General features: G+C 40.0%; 2 protein-coding genes across 2 annotated transcripts; both read left to right on the top strand.

Annotated features, from left to right (window-relative positions):
* Positions 1–6869: 6869 nt before the first annotated feature.
* Positions 6870–7843, top strand: LOC116248634 (Bowman-Birk type trypsin inhibitor-like). Its single transcript, XM_031621540.2, has 2 exons — positions 6870–7075; positions 7478–7843. Exons 1-2 carry the CDS (start codon positions 6952–6954, stop codon positions 7690–7692), a joined length of 339 nt encoding a protein of 112 aa, XP_031477400.1. The 5' UTR covers positions 6870–6951; the 3' UTR covers positions 7693–7843.
* A 4227-nt stretch (positions 7844–12070) lies between these two features.
* LOC116246702 (Bowman-Birk type proteinase inhibitor-like) lies at positions 12071–12825 on the top strand. The gene is made up of 2 exons (XM_031618526.2): positions 12071–12234; positions 12487–12825. The coding sequence occupies exons 1-2, from the start codon at positions 12117–12119 to the stop codon at positions 12690–12692; spliced, it is 324 nt and encodes a 107-aa protein (XP_031474386.1). The 5' UTR covers positions 12071–12116; the 3' UTR covers positions 12693–12825.
* Positions 12826–15714: the final 2889 nt, after the last annotated feature.

Here is a 15714-nt window from a genome sequence, read left to right as displayed (position 1 = left end):
CAAATGCGACATCAAAGATCGGCGTCTGCGGGACCAAGTGCGCCCTTCGCTGTCCAAAATGAAAACTCTCTCCCGTCATTTTCGGTTGCACAACAAAAGGTATATTTATTTATTTATTTATTTGTGAAGCAGCTAATTAGTGTGCTTTTTATATGTTTGTTTACTCTCACTTTAACTTTTTTTTTTTTTTCAAATTTTTGTTATTTGTATTGATATTCTTTAAGTTAATGCATCAACGCCTCAACGCTTATTCTTCGAGCCTCATAATAAGCTCAATCGTTACCTTACATTCATGCCTTTAACAACAATGGATTTTTCACCCGTCTTTTCTCTCATTTTCTCTCTTTCTCTGCTTATATATATATATATATATATATATATATATATATATATATATATATAAGGGAGAGGGAGAGTGCATAAATTGGAAAATGTATTATGATCGAGAAGAGAGAGAGAGAGAGAGAGCGAGAGGCATAGATTGATGAACTAGTCCTTCCCACTTCATTCAAATGGGGATTTAAAGGTGGCTGGTGCTCTGAAGGCGTCCATGGTGCCAACTGTCATAGAAAAGTGAATGCGGACAATAGTGTACCTTCTGAAAGACGAGAAAGTGTGTCCCCCCAATAATACAGTGTTTGAAAGAAATGCTAATGCCATATTGTCCATAATGTGACATTAATATTCAATCCGTGGATCTATAAATGAGGCACGTTTGAAGCGAGTGCTGATCAAACTGTGGTGGGGTTTGTCGAGAGCTAGAAGATTAGGGTGCATTGTGGGCTGAGGGAAGTTTCGAAGAAGATGGAGGGCAACGGTGTTGTGCTTCTCGGCCTGCTTTTGGCAACTCTTGCCATCTTTACTGCTAATCCAAGCGCTGAAGCTGCCAGAATAAACCTGCCTGTTTTTCACGATGCTTTCAGCACCGGTAAGAACAGTTTCAGTGGAAGTTTTCCCGTATAATTAGCAAGTTCGGGTTCGAGTCACTCCCACTAATTTCATTTTCAAACCCACCATTCATCTTTAAAAGAAGGCAATTTAAAATTTTCCAAAGAAATCTTCCACAAGATATGCCCTTGAAAACCCGCGGCCGGCTGCTTTGCATAAACACTAGGAAGCGCATTTTGCTGACAGATGTTAATGACATGCACTGGAGAAGAAACAATTAACGTTCCACCATAAAATCTATGAAGGGTATAATAATGCTTCCTAGATCCATCCCTACATTATTGGTCCATCGACCTCCGGGACAAAGCATTTCAAAAAGTGAAGGTGAACTTCTGATGAATTTTTTGCAGGAACCAGCGATGGAGAGAACTGCTGCAACCAATGCGTCTGCAACTTGTCGGAGTGCATGTGTGCTGATGTCGGGACCTCCTGTCCTGCTGCATGTTTTTTTTGTGCATGTACACTATCTGTTCCTCCTAGTTGCAGATGTTTTGATATTAATCCTAGCTACTGCAACACACCATGCACCGCGTCTCGTAAAGCCGTGCTTAGTAACTAATGAAGTGATGAAGAGGATGGAATGAGCATCCCAAGTGTCTAGCTACGTCTAAATAAGGTCTCCCAATCTTAGTTGTGACGACTCATGATCACTGCTACTGCAGCAGGTTCTAAATAAAGCGACCTTGGGTTGTTTTCTTTTAAGTTTCATTTCCACTTGTTGTTGAATCGAAAATTTGTCTTTTACCATCAACGTCTAAATCAAATGCTGGATAAGAAGAAGAAGAAGATAGATGAGTAAACCATGAATTCTTGCCATTTCTTTTTGTTCCTCACTCTAACTGGTCCACCGCTAAGATCACAAGTCGTAGATATGTTTGTGATCAAAGTCAAAAATCAGGTAAGTGCATAAATGTCTTTTGACAACCGACAATACCATAACAAGTGAATGGTAATACTATTAAATTAATTAATGCTAAACGTCACCATATCATAAACTGCATTAATGAGAATATGGTACCTTTTTTTAGTAGTAAATTTTTAAATTTTAACAGTTCGTCATATATATATGAAACTTATAATATGAATAAGTGTTCAGCAATATGGCAACATGAGGCATCCGGTGGGATTGAATCGTCCCTTTATATATATATGAAAGTGAGAAAGAGGAGCGATCGGCTTCTTCCATTGATATACGGATGCACTTGGTTGGTGCGTCTGTAACATTGCAGTCACCAATTGGTTTCCATGGTGCCACGCAGCCTTGTCAACCCTGCTAACAAAGTGAATGCGGACACTAATGTACCATCTGAAAGACAAATAAGGTGGGCCTCCCTCATAAAATATGTGAAAGAAGTTAATGTTTAATAAGTCATATTGCCGAAAATTGTGAAACTAATATGAACATGTGATCAGCAATCTGCGGTTCTACATAGAGCTGACCAAGCTGTCGTGCGCTTTTATTGAGAAAATATTAGTTCGTTTACAAGTTGAGGGCAGTTAATTTCCAAAGAGATGGAGAGCAAGAGTTTTCTGCTTCTCCTGCTGCCGGCAACTATTGCCATCTTTACTGCTAGCTAGCCCAAGGGTTGAAGCTGCCCGAATAAACCTACCTTTTCTTCTTGATGCTTTCACTGCCGGTAAGCGTATGTTACCATGGAAGTGTCTATATTCTTGATCCTTCTTTGCATCAGCTAGTAGCATTCAGTTCACAATAAGTAAAAAAGAAATAGAGGCTGGGGAAGAAACATTTGATGTTCCATTCTAAAATCTGCGATGGGTAATGATGCTTTCGACTACCATTATTCAGCTCTTCCACCTGTGCGTTCGTGGCAAGCATTTTCAGATGTGATGAAATTTTGTGCAGGTCCAAAGGCTGCAGCGGACTGCTGCGACACATGCGTCTGTGCCTTGTCAGAGTGCAGATGTGCTGATGTTCGGACCTCCTACCCTGCTGCATGCGACGCTTGTATATGTGATCAACTAACTGTTCCTCCTGAATGTATGTTATGTCCTTGATCCTAGCTACTGCAACACATCATGCAGCAGCAGCAGCACGTCTCGTAAAGCCGTGCTAAGCAACTACTTAAGTGATGAAGAGGGTGGAATTAACATCCCAAGTGTCCTGCCACATGTCTAAATAAGGTCTCCCAAGCTTGGTTGCGATGACTCTCGATCACTGCTACTGCAGTTTCTAAATAATAAAGTAACCTTGGGTTGTTTCCTTTGAAGGTTGGTTTCCACGTGTTATCAAATCAAAACTTTGTCTTTCGCATCTTTGAAGGACCATGTTGATCGTTTTGGGTGCAACATCTGCATGCCTTTTGGGGTGCAACATATTGGTGCTTCTTAAAAATTTAAAATTTTATACATAATGCCCTTTTAACTAGAATTTTCTAGTTTCACTCCTACTAAGAGGCCAGTTTGGGTCTAGGTAGGACAAAGGTTTTATCCAGTTCTGCTTTTTACTTGGTTTTATGTGATCAGATCTAAATTCAGACAACCTTCTTTTATCCAAATATTTCATACTAACTTTTGATGTGATCTTGGAACACAATAAGAAAATTTTTCATTTAGTCTTTAAGAAAACTATGAATTTTGGAAATGCATGGGCGGGTCAGGTGACCAGTTTGGATTTACTGGGTAACTCGTATGAATAATGAACTCCTGTTTCGGACTTAATTTGCACTGTGGGCCCACCTCGATCTCATTGAGGTCCAGGGCGAGATAATGTTCTCAGCACTAGGCTGGGCTCGCTCTGGCTAGACCGAACCTGACCTGTTTGGAACCCTATGCAGGAGTACAAGCAAGACGCCGTCAAGTTTAAATTAATCTAAACTGAAGTAATGAATATAGTCATATTTATTAAATCCCACGCACGTGTACGATTGAGTATCTCTTCAGGTTTCATATATCCGACCCAAATATCAATTTTTAGCCGGGACTTGCAACCTTTTCATTTTAAAAACACAAGGCGTGTCATACAGCCCGGTATTCTTTGGCTTGTTTTAAATTCATTTAAGAAGCTGTCATATTATATGCCAGTTCTTTTTCTTCCTCCATGCGCTTCTCTACTCCACAAAATTTAGTTAGATTTGGTGTTATGGTTAAACGATCAGTTTTTAAAATATTAGAATCGAGTAAATGTAAGGATTACATAGATTGAATATTTATTGCCCCCAAGTTAGATCAACCTCATTGACGATTATGGGGTGCGGTACTATATATGCCAATTCTAATTATTTCAGTCACATTGTAATTTTCTTTCACCGTCTTTAAAGAAACTCAACTTCTAAACCATTAATCAAATTGATTGGGTGACTTATAATTAGTTCGTATAGTCTTTGCATCTACCCAATTCCTATAATCGATACCCCTAGATTTGAGCATTAAATATCTGAAATAAGATTGTGTCCATTAAGAATTTTCAGTAGCTTACAATTAGAAACCTGCATAAACTTCATGCTATCCCCTATTGAAACATCCAGATCCAGCGGTCATTTGAAATGTCAAACCAATACATTCCCAAACTTCCTTTACTTTAACAAAAGACATCAATATTTTTATTGCCTTTGCTTTAGAGACAGCGGAATAACGGATACATCTTCCAATCTACTACTTAACATTGCTGCTACTAAAACTAGTCTGCTAACATTCAAAATCTAATCATTTATTTCTTTGCAACCTTCAAATCCCTCCACCATCCCACTAACGGTAATACTATATAAGAAAATACTCTATGCTTCTGTATATTGGATTATTTACGTACAAATTAAAGTGCATTAAGGAAGGGGAAGCTGAGGGTTTTTCGCTGGTGGGTAGCTGCAGCTGTGTCCCAGGAGTGGTGTTGGTACTAATCTAGAACCATTGGCTCGAAGGGTCGCATGCGTGGTCTCCCTCTAAGCATTTGCAGCGGTGGGTGATGACGTTTTGGTTGGAGTTCCATGCAGTGCATGTGCGGTGGATGCCATCAGAGGAGTTGGAGGCAGAGACGGGGTTCCATCGGTAGTTGGCACCGGAGCCAAAGTTTCCGAGCTTGACCGCCTCGAGTGTGGTCCGATCAGTAGGTCCAGGCTGGGCCAGGGTCCGAGCTTCAACGGCTGCAAGGGTTCAGGTACGCGCCTGTTGTCGTTCACGTTCCACCCCGAACACACGCAGGAACAACTCCGATGTTGGGTTAGAGAAACAGAGATTGAGTTAGGTTTTACTCAGGTTGGACAAGTTGTTTAAGGAAACTTTCCAATTTTTCCCTGTTATACGTCCAAGAATTAGTTTTAGGATAGTAAAGTATGCATTCTTTTGGTAGAATACTAAACAACAAAAATGGAATCTATGCCTTGATATAAAAATAAATAAACTACTTTTAACTGAACAATATGTTTGAAAATTAATTAAACTGCGCATTACGTTAAGTAGGCCTGAAGGGTGTGTTTGATCTTGTTTTTGAAATTCTCACTCAAAGGATTCAATGGATGCCCACACACCCAGCAGGCAGGAAGGACATTTTGGCAATCTACTAAAAAAATTCTCCATAATCTTTTTCCTATTTTCAATTTTGTCGTTATAAAAAGTATTTTTCAATGTAAACCAAGGGTACTTTAGTCATTAACCATACTAATGCAGAAAAAAATTTGCACCAATGTGGTGCATATCACCAGGTTCACAACTATAATGGTGGAACCTGGGGTGGGCACTTAACACAACATTGAACTCAATGGTTGCCCAAATGACCGAAATGCCCCAGTTAATAAAGAGGCAATCCCCCCAAATTAACATGGAAATGTGAAGAAAATCACCTTTTCAAAACGACGATCGATCGAAACCCACCCCCGACCTGAGTTGGTCGCAGCCCGGCCCGAACATACAAATCAAGGCAACGCTAGCTGGGGTTCGCTTCTCTCCTATATTTTCGCCTTGTCTCCTTGAGCGGCCATGACGGAAGGCCGGCCGATCCTTATCGCTAATAAGAGATCAGACTTGATGCTTTAGGCATGTGGACATTAGCCTTCCAAAGAAAAAACAAGGAAGCCAGATATGCATTGCGCAGGAATGGATTATTCAGGCTCTTTGTTGATTGAACATCCTGATAGAACTTGGAGCACGAGTTTTATATGGGTACAAATTGAAAGGCGCGAGAAGGAAAGGACGAATTAGGAGGGACCATTGCTCCCTGATCTTTTAACTTTATTCAATTGACACATTCGCGTCGGTGTCCTCGTGAATGTGATTACCACGCACCAACTTCACGCTACCCTTCCCCTCCTTGTCTCCAACCTGCAGAAAACGTCGAATATCCACGTTCATCTAAGGCATCATTACCTTCCCAAAGTTATTCCCACTCCCCATTATCCATTTCAAATTTCTTTTCACTATCTAGATTCATATTCGCATTCATATGCAATGTGATTATACATTTATTGGGTACTCATTTCAGATTTCGCTTTAATTGTGGAACTGCATACCACATCTGAATCAGATTGGCTGTTGAATCGGCGGAATCTCTTTATTGTGTCCAATTTGAAATCGTTTCACTAATTGGATGTATTAATCAATTCATTTAGATTCTTAATTAAAGTAGGTAATTGGGTCGTGACCAAAATCTTGTGGTTCATCTCCTACGTCTCAATCATTCATATACGGGTACATAAACGTGGTAGTATGTGTTTGTCATATGCATGCCAAATAAATAAATGCCGTGAAAGAATTGTAGAAAGATTTAAAATAAAAGTAGATGTTAACAGGGAAACAATTATAGATAGATAATGTACAATATACATATGCACAGATATCGAGGAATATAGAGTACCTTATGAAAGACGAGAAGATGTGTCTCCCCAATAATACAGTGTTTGAAAGAAACGCTAAGTCATATTGTCCATAATGTGACATTAATATCCAACCCGTGGATCTATAAATGAGGCAAGCGAGTGCTGATCAAACTGTGGCGGCTTTGTCGAGAGCTAGAAGATTAGTGTGCATTGTGGGTTGAGGGAAGTTTGGAAAAAGATGGAGGGCAAGGGTGTTGTGCTTATCGGCCTGCTCCTGGCAACTCTTGCCATCTTTACTGCTAATCCAAGGGCTGAAGCTGCCAGAAAAAACCTGCCTGTTTTCCTCGATGCTTTCAGCGCCGGTAAGAACCGTTGCAGTGGAAGTTTTCCCGTATATCGCTATTTCCTTAATTTTTCCTTTTCATTAGCAAGTTCAGGTTCGAGTGATTCCCACTAATTTCATTTTCAAACCCACCATTCATCTTTAAAAGAAGGTAAATTTAAAATTTTCCAAAGAAATCTTCCACATGATATGCCCTTGAGAAAACCCGCGGCCGGCTGCTTTGCATAAACACTAGGAAGCGCATTTTGCTGACAGATGTTAATGACATGCACTGGAGAAGAAACAATTAACGTTCCACCATAACATCTATGAAGGGTATAATAATGCTTCCTAGATCCATCCCTGCATTATTGGTCCATCGACCTCGGGGACAAGCATTTCAAAAAGTGAAGGTGAACTTCTTCTGCTGAAATTTTTGCAGGTACAAGAGATGGAGAGAACTGCTGCGACAATTGCGTCTGCACCTTGTCAGAGTGCATGTGTGGTGATATCTATTACGCGGCCTCCTGTCCTCCCGCATGTGGTTTATGTATATGTACACTATCTTATCCTCCTGGTTGCAGATGTGTGGATATTAATCCTAGCTACTGCCACACACCATGCACCGAGTCTCGTAAAGCCGTGCTGAGCAGCTAATGAAGTGATGAAGAGGATGGAATGAGTTTCCCAAGTGTCTAGCTACTTGTCTAAATAAGGTCTCCCAATATTAATTGTGATGACTCATGATCACTGCTACTGCAGCAGGTTCTAAATAAAGCGACCTGGGGTTGTTTTCTTTCAAGTTTCATTTCCACTTGTTATTGAATCGAAATTTTGTTTTTTACCATCAACGTCGAAATCAAATGTTGGATGAGAAGAAGAAGAAGAAGAAGATAGATGAGCAAACCATGAATTCTTGTCATTTCTTTTTGTTCCTCACTCTAACTGGTCCACCTCTAAGATCACAAAATCGTAGATATGTTTGTGATCAAAGGCAAAAATCAGGTAGCTGCATAAATGTCTTCTGACAACCGACAATATCATAACAAGTGAGTGGTAGTTTCTTCAGTGCAGCAACGTATGGGTACCTGCTATTAAATTGATTAATGCTAAACATCACAATATCATGAACTGCATTAATGAGAATATAGTACCTTTTTTTAGCAGTAAATTTTTAAATTTTAACAGTTCGTCATATATATATGAAGCTTATAATATAAATAAGTGTTCAGCAATATGGCAACATGAGGCATCCGGTGGGATTGAATCGTCCCTTTATATATATGAAAGCGAGAAAGAGGAGCGTAAATTGATCCGCTTCTTCCATTGATATACGGATGCATTTGGATGGTGCGTCTCTGATATTGCAGTCACCAATTGGATTCCATGGTGCCACGCAGCCTTGTCAACCCTGCTAAAAAAGTGAATGCGGATACTAATGTACCATCTCAAAGACAAATAAGATGGGCCTCCCCCGTAAAATATGTGAAAGAAAGTAATTTTTAATAAGTCATATTGCCGCAAAATGTCAAACTATTATGAATATGTGATCAGCAATCTGCGGTTCTGTATAGAGCTCACCAAGCTGTCGTGCGCTTTCATTGAGAAAATATTAATTCGTTTACAAGTTGAGGGCAGTTATTTTCCCTCAACCTGATTGACGATTATGAGGTACGCCAATGTACATGCCAATTCTAATTATTTCAGTAACTTTGTAATTTTCTTTCACCGTGTTTAAGGAAACTCAACTTGTAAACCATTAGTGAAATTGATTGGGTGATTTATAATTAGTTGATTTAGTCTTTGCACCTACCCAATTACTATAGTCGATACCCCTAGATTTGATCATTAAATATCTGAAATAAGATTGTGTCCATTAAGAATTTTCAGTAGCTTATAAGTTAGAAACCTGCATAAACTTCATGGTGTTCCCTACTGAAACATCCAGATCCAGCGGTCATTTGAAATGTCAAACCAAAACATTCTCAAACTTCATTTACTTTAACAAAAGACATCAATATTTATATTGCCTTTGCTTTAGAGACATTGGAACAGCGGGTACATCTTCCAATCTACTGCTTATTATTGCTGCTAACATTCAAACTCTGATGATTTATTTTATTTATAACCTTCAAATCCCTCCATCATCACACTAACGGTAATACTATATAACGAAAATACTCTATCCTTCTGCCCAGTGACTGTTTATTGGATTATTTAAGTATAAATTAAAGTGCATTAAGGGAGGTGGAAGCTGAGGGTTTTTGGCTGTGGGTAGCTGCGGCTGGGTCCCTGGAGTGGCGGTGGTAATAATCTTGAACCGTTGGCTCGAAGGGTCGCATGCCTAGTCTCCCTAAGCATTTGCAGCGGTCGGTGATGACGTTTTGGTTGGAGTTCCACGTAGTACGTGTGGTGTGGGTGCCATCAGAGGAGTTGGAAGCAAAGATGGGGTTCCTGTTGAAAAACATAAACCAATAACAGAAAAAAGTTTAGGAGATTAAGGTGGAGCATATTTTCTTTACCCACGAAAGGCCATTAACCTTAAAATTGACAAAGTATGTCAATCTCTTATATAGGCATTACAGTTGAGGTAACTCTTTATTTTAAGAAGCTGTTACAAGATAATCATTTTCAACAAAACCTGATTTTTTCTGTAACTGTTTCCATAATCTATCGTCTTGATTTTTGCCATGATCCTTTTTAAGGAGCTGTTACAAGGTATTCATTTTCAACAAAACTGTTTCTTGATTTTTACTGTAACTGTTTCCATAATCTATCGTCTTGATTTTTGCTATGATCCTTTCCAAACGATCTTTACCATGATGCTGGCATCCTTATCATATGTATGTGCCGTTAACCATCATTCTTTTCAGTTCCATGGTAGTTGGCACCGGAGCAAAAGTTTTCGAGCTTGACCGCCCCGCCATGGCTAATCGACCAAGCTCCCCTGGAGCTGCAGAGTGTGGTCCGATCAGAAGGTCCAGGCTGTGCCAGGGTCCGAGCTTCAACTCAAGGCAAGGGTAGCTGGGGTTCGTTTCTCTCCTATATTGGCGCCTTGAGCGGCCATGACGGTAGGCAGTCCGATCCTTATCGCTAAGAGATAGACTTGATGCTTTTGGCATGTGCACATTAGCCTTTCGAGGGAAAAACAAGAAAGCCAGATATTCAATGCCGAGGAAAGGAATGGATTATTCAGGTTCTTGGTTGATTGAACATCCCGATAGAACTTGGAGCATGAGTTTTATTTGGGTACAAATTGAATGGCACGAGAAAGAAAGGACGAATTAGAAGGGACCATTGCTCCCTGATCTTTTAACTTTATTCAATTGACACATTCGCGTCGGTGTCCTCGTGAATGTGATTACCACGCACCAACTTCACGCTACCCTTCCCCTCCTTGTCTCCAACGTGCAGAAAACATCGAATTAGTATCCGCGTCCATCCAAGGCCTCATTACCTTCCCAAAGTTATTCCCACTACCCATCATTCATTTCAAATTTCTTTTCACTATCTAGATTCATATTCGCATTCCTATGCAATGCTATTATACATTTATTGGGTACTCATTTCAGATTTCGCTTTAATTGTGGAGCTGCAAATCAAATTTGAATCAGATTGGCTGTTGAATCGGCGGATTCTCTTTATTGGGTTCAAATTGAAATCGTTTCACCAATTGGATGTATTGATCAAGTCATTTAGATTCCAAATTAAAGAAGGTAATTGGGTCGTGACCAAAATCTTGTGGTTCTTCTCCTACGTCTCAATCATTAGTATACGGGTATATAAACGTGGTAAATAAATAAAAGCAGAAGTTGACCGCAAAAGAATTATAGACAAAGGTAAAATAAATGCAGATGTTAACTGGGAAAGAACTATAGATAATGTAAAATATACGATATCGACTGGGAAGAAAGTATATGTTAACGCAGGAATTGTTCGGTATGTAAAATATGCAAGCCTAAAATATATGACTCAATTTTCAAGTCTATTTAATTTGCCACACTTAAGATATTGAAACGAATGGTTGTGGAAAAGAAAAATGAAAACGAAAAAAAAAGAGTCAGATATTGAGAAAAATTATACATCCGAACTCAGCAAGTATTGAAACTATGGAGAATGATTACAAGTCATTTAGTCAACCTGACTGATTATTCATGTTTTACCTTGTGTACAACTCTTTTTTCAAAAAAGTGACTGAAAACTTTTACTTTGAAGAAGTTTACATATTTCATTTAAATTCTAAACCATCAATTGGGTTGATTAGATGATTCATCAAGTATTCCACGTAATTTTCATATTTACGTAGAACGCGTATTCTAAAAACCCTTGGCAGGCGAGTAACAAACCCTCCTCTTGTGCTTCTTTTTTTCCTCTCTTTTTCTCTCTCTCATATGACGGAGAAGCAGTAAACAAGATGTTGCTCTCCATCTTTATTTTCGTCCATTTAACCAGAAGGCAACAACATATCTTAATGAAAGAAACGACAAGGTCGATCGGCCACCTTTAAACTGCAAGGACGGTGTCAAATTAAGATTCAAGCTTTGAATCAGTGGGGTGACTAATGTATGTGAGGATCTAGAAAGGGAAATCTTTGTTTTTGGGTTTGATCATTCGAAAATATTAGTTTGTGTTCATTGTGCGTTGAGGGGAAACTTGAACGTCAGAGGCTCTGAGATAACTCACTCAAGGCTTGAAAGCGTCGTTTGTGGATGTAGTTTAAGACTTACCTGTACAGGAGAGGAAAAATCGATAAGAAGAGGCCTGTGATTGTAGGCCACATAATTGGATTTGCAAAGGCAGAGAATATCATCGAATTGAAGAAGAGGACATCTTGCCATAGCGGTCACATCCTTAGCCGGTCGAGCAAAGATACAAAATGTGAAAGCGTACAAGTTCTTTTATCCAACACGTTCTCAATGCTGCAGTCTTCTAGTCAATTACCGAAACAACTTGGATGGGCTTTTGCTTGCTTGCAAGCATGCATGTGAGAAGGCATAACTCCCGAGTCCTGAGTCTATAAATAGCCCCGCCTTCACATGGATGCGCCAGGGAAGTAAGTGTGAGCACTGTATTAGGCCAAGATGAGGGGAGTGAGTACTGTTCTGGTTGCCTTCATGGCTATCCTTCTTGCTGTCTCGGTCCTCGGGCTTGATGCAGCAGTGGAGGAGCCGCTCCTTTCAATCATCGCTGAGGATGAAGGTGCACGGCTGCTCTCCGTGTGCTCGCATGTTTAATTTGTATAATTTCTGAGCGCATGTGTGAGTGCGGGCAGCAGAGATAAATCGACGTGCACTCTCAAGTCTACAATTAATCGTTTACCATGCGGTTTTTTGGAAAGAAACTTTGTCTTTCCCTGTGACGAGAGTTGGTTTTCCTCATGATTACTCAACTAAGTTCCATCTGTTCTTGCATTTCTGAGTCCGTTGTGTTGTTCTTTCTCCTGTTGTGCAGCTGTAGATGCTCGTTGGAAGCCATGCTGCGACTCGGGTTGTGTTTGCACCAGGGCGCGTATTCCAGATTGCCATTGCTTAGATATTAAGGACCACTGTTATCCGGGGTGCAAAGGCTGCATATGCACCAAGTCCATTCCTCCGCAGTGCCAATGCACAGATGTCTTGCACTTCTGCCCAAAGCCCTGCTCCGAAAAGAAACTCTGAAGCCAAGACTACGTGGATCAAAACCAAGGACCTATAGTACTCCCTAATCTTCGACTGACGGTACTATGTTTAGCACTTAGCTGTGCACCGTCAGTTTGATATATATTCAAATAAGACTGGACCTTGGTTTCTATGCATGGTTGCCTTTGTTGTTTCCGATTCATCCCTGCACTTGAATCCCTTAGCAGAACAAATTTCTGAACTAAACAAGGCACATTACGGCTCTATCTTCCTTGTTGACTTGGTAAATGGAGGATCGAATTTTGTTATATATGGATGCCATTTTGTGAACGACGAACAAAAGTCATCCATCTGGAAACTAAATCAAGATTCACCCATTTTTATATGATGATGCTAGAATACTTCATCTAGTAAATCATCATTTTCAGATGTGGTCCTTTAATTAGTATTGCTGCTCCCAAGATCAAGAAGCAATTCTTTCCGTGAATAATAGGTCAAGAAGGAAGGTCTTTAGAAGTAATAACTTTGCATTTGGATTCAAATATGTGTCCGTGATGGAACCAATACCTAAGGTACCATTAAAGATTTAAAGTATTCATACTCCTTATCGGGCCGGAAGACTGTAGGATCAGGTCCGTCTATTGCCCATTCACATTTCTAATACTCCAGTTCTTAAAGACATTCTTCATGCGCCCATTGCTGCTAAGAATCTTTTATCTCGGTATACTTGGATGTATATGATAGCTTACAAAATCAGATGCGTTCTTGGAATTTAAGGCTAAAGTTGAAAGTATTTTTTAATGAAAAAAAAAAAATTTGAGAGGCCGTGAATACCAAGCTCTCGATGCTTACCTGTGTGACCACTGGTTATTACGTACGCATGCAATTTTCTTACGCCAGTGTGGCCATGATGAAAACACCTATATTTAACAGAAAAATAACTTTTATAAAGACAAAAAATAAGAAAATTAAAAAAAGTGAAAAGATTCAGAAGACACTCTTTTTCAATAATTTCAAAAATGTTTCCTTTTTTCTTTTGGTGTATGTGTATTGCATGTACTGAGCGGCGGATGTGTGATGAAATATAGGTTGGCATCTTTAAACAAGTTGAACTCGAGCTCAACACAGTCTAGCCTATCTGAATCGAGCTCGATCTGACCTTGTCAAGCTCGACTTAAGCTTGAGCCGAGCAAGAAACAAGTGGAGCCGAGCTCGACTCTACTTAACTACATCCATACATAATAGTCAATTTCATGTCCACCTTGACTTCAACTAATTAAGATCTCCATAGAAATATGAGTGCATAATATTCGCTCCCCAAGTATCTTTCCAAAACTTGTCTAGATCTCCACACTTGGCTAGCTTACGACAAAAGAACAATGTTAACTCCCTTAATCTCCTTCCGTAGCGTAGAGGGAATGCCAGTTTAAAAATTTTCCTCTCCCGGCACTTTGTCTTTCAAGATATTTCATTATACATACACTCCCAGACATGATATCTTACAGCTAAGCAGTCCAAAAAGTGTCAAGCACACTATCAATCAGCTAGCCCTTAGTCCCCCCTACCCTGCTCTCCTCCACTAGCAACTATAAAGTTGTGAAATTGGATTTATGCACAGCCTGCGAGTGACTCTCCCCAAAGGAAATTGGCAATAATATCCTCCAAAATAATTGCTTACCGCAGGAATGCGGACAAGATATTGCCGCCATGACGGTAGGCCGGCCGATCCTTATCGCTATAAGAGATCACTCAGTCTTGATGCTTTTGGCATGTGCACGTTTAGCCTTTCGAGTTAAAAACAAGGAAGCGAGATATTCAATACGGAGGGATGGATTATTCAGGCTCTTTGTCGATTGAGTTTCATATGGCTACAAATTGAAAGGCACGAGAAAGAAAGGACGAATTAGAAGGGACCATTGCTCTGTCATCTTTTAACTTATTCAATTGACATCTTTTAACTTATTCAATTGACACATTCGCGTCGATGTCCTCGTGAATGTGATTATCACGCACCAACTTCACTCTACCCTTCCCCTTCTTGTCTCCAACCGGCAGAAGGCATCGAATATCTGTTGGAAAACGTAATGCGGGCCCTATAACTCAGCTACAAACTCAAATTTATGCGGAGAAAATCTAGCAGAGTCTCGACGTCCAAAATGATACTCAATAATAACTTTGAAAGAGTATACTTTAAAATATCAACTATTCATTCATCAAAATAAACATTACAAGGAGGCTCAAGAAAAACTCACCTCGCTCACGTAGTGAACTTCCACACCTAAATACCTCCAAACCCGACGCTCTTGCACTGAGCACAACTCTGACACACCTCACAAGCTCACACACCTCACACGCTCACAAAGTGACATAAATGACTCAACCACACTCACAATTTTTTCACACACACTCACTCTTTTTTCACACGTACACCTCAACATGGCCCTCATCCCCTATTTATAGGGATTACTTAGTCGGTGGTGGAAGAATCCACCACTTTTTATATTTTTTTTATTTTTTATTTCATGTAATCATTACATGCACCGACATAAAAGAGGAGGTTTAAGATGCTTCGTGAGAGTCGGTGATGATTCTTGAGTCGGTGCTGACTCTTAACAATCTCCCCCTCATTACCGACTCTTTACTTATGATTCCCAACATTCTTCGAAGTTTCACGAACGTCTGTACTGGTAAGCCCTTGGTAAAGATGTCAGCGACTTGATCTTCTGAAGCGATTGGCTGCAACTGAATCTTCCCTTTGAGTACCTTCTCTCTAATAAAGTGATGTTCCACCTCTATATGTTTCGTTCGAGCATGAAAGACAGGATTCTCTGCAAGTCTGACTGCACTTTGATTATCGCAGTAGAGCCTCACTGCATAATCCACGTTTTGTTTAATGTCTTTCAGCAGTCGCATCAACCACACACATTCTTGTGCTGCTTGAGAAGCTGCTCTATACTCTGTTTCGGTTGTAGATAGTGAAACTGTTGGCTGTCTCTTACTACACCATGAAATCGCACCACTTCCAAGACTGAATGTATATCCAGTGGTTGATCTTCGTGTT

This window comes from Nymphaea colorata, chromosome 2 (assembly GCF_008831285.2).
Source record: "Nymphaea colorata isolate Beijing-Zhang1983 chromosome 2, ASM883128v2, whole genome shotgun sequence".
NCBI lineage: Eukaryota > Viridiplantae > Streptophyta > Magnoliopsida > Nymphaeales > Nymphaeaceae > Nymphaea > Nymphaea colorata.
Note: the sequence above shows the minus strand (reverse complement) of the source record. Positions and strands in the feature narration are given on the sequence as shown.

What these genes read in the sequence shown, in the direction of transcription:
- LOC116246702 (XM_031618526.2), top strand. Translation starts at nt 12,117, where the DNA reads ATGAGGGGAGTGAGTACTGTTCTGGTTGCCTTCATGGCTATCCTTCTT. An exon ending in AATCATCGCTGAGGATGAAG is followed by an intron (nt 12,235 to 12,486) that starts GTGCACGGCTGC and finishes CCTGTTGTGCAG; the next exon opens with CTGTAGATGCTCGTTGGAAG.
- LOC116248634 (XM_031621540.2), top strand. Translation starts at nt 6,952, where the DNA reads ATGGAGGGCAAGGGTGTTGTGCTTATCGGCCTGCTCCTGGCAACTCTT. An exon ending in CCTCGATGCTTTCAGCGCCG is followed by an intron (nt 7,076 to 7,477) that starts GTAAGAACCGTT and finishes AAATTTTTGCAG; the next exon opens with GTACAAGAGATGGAGAGAAC.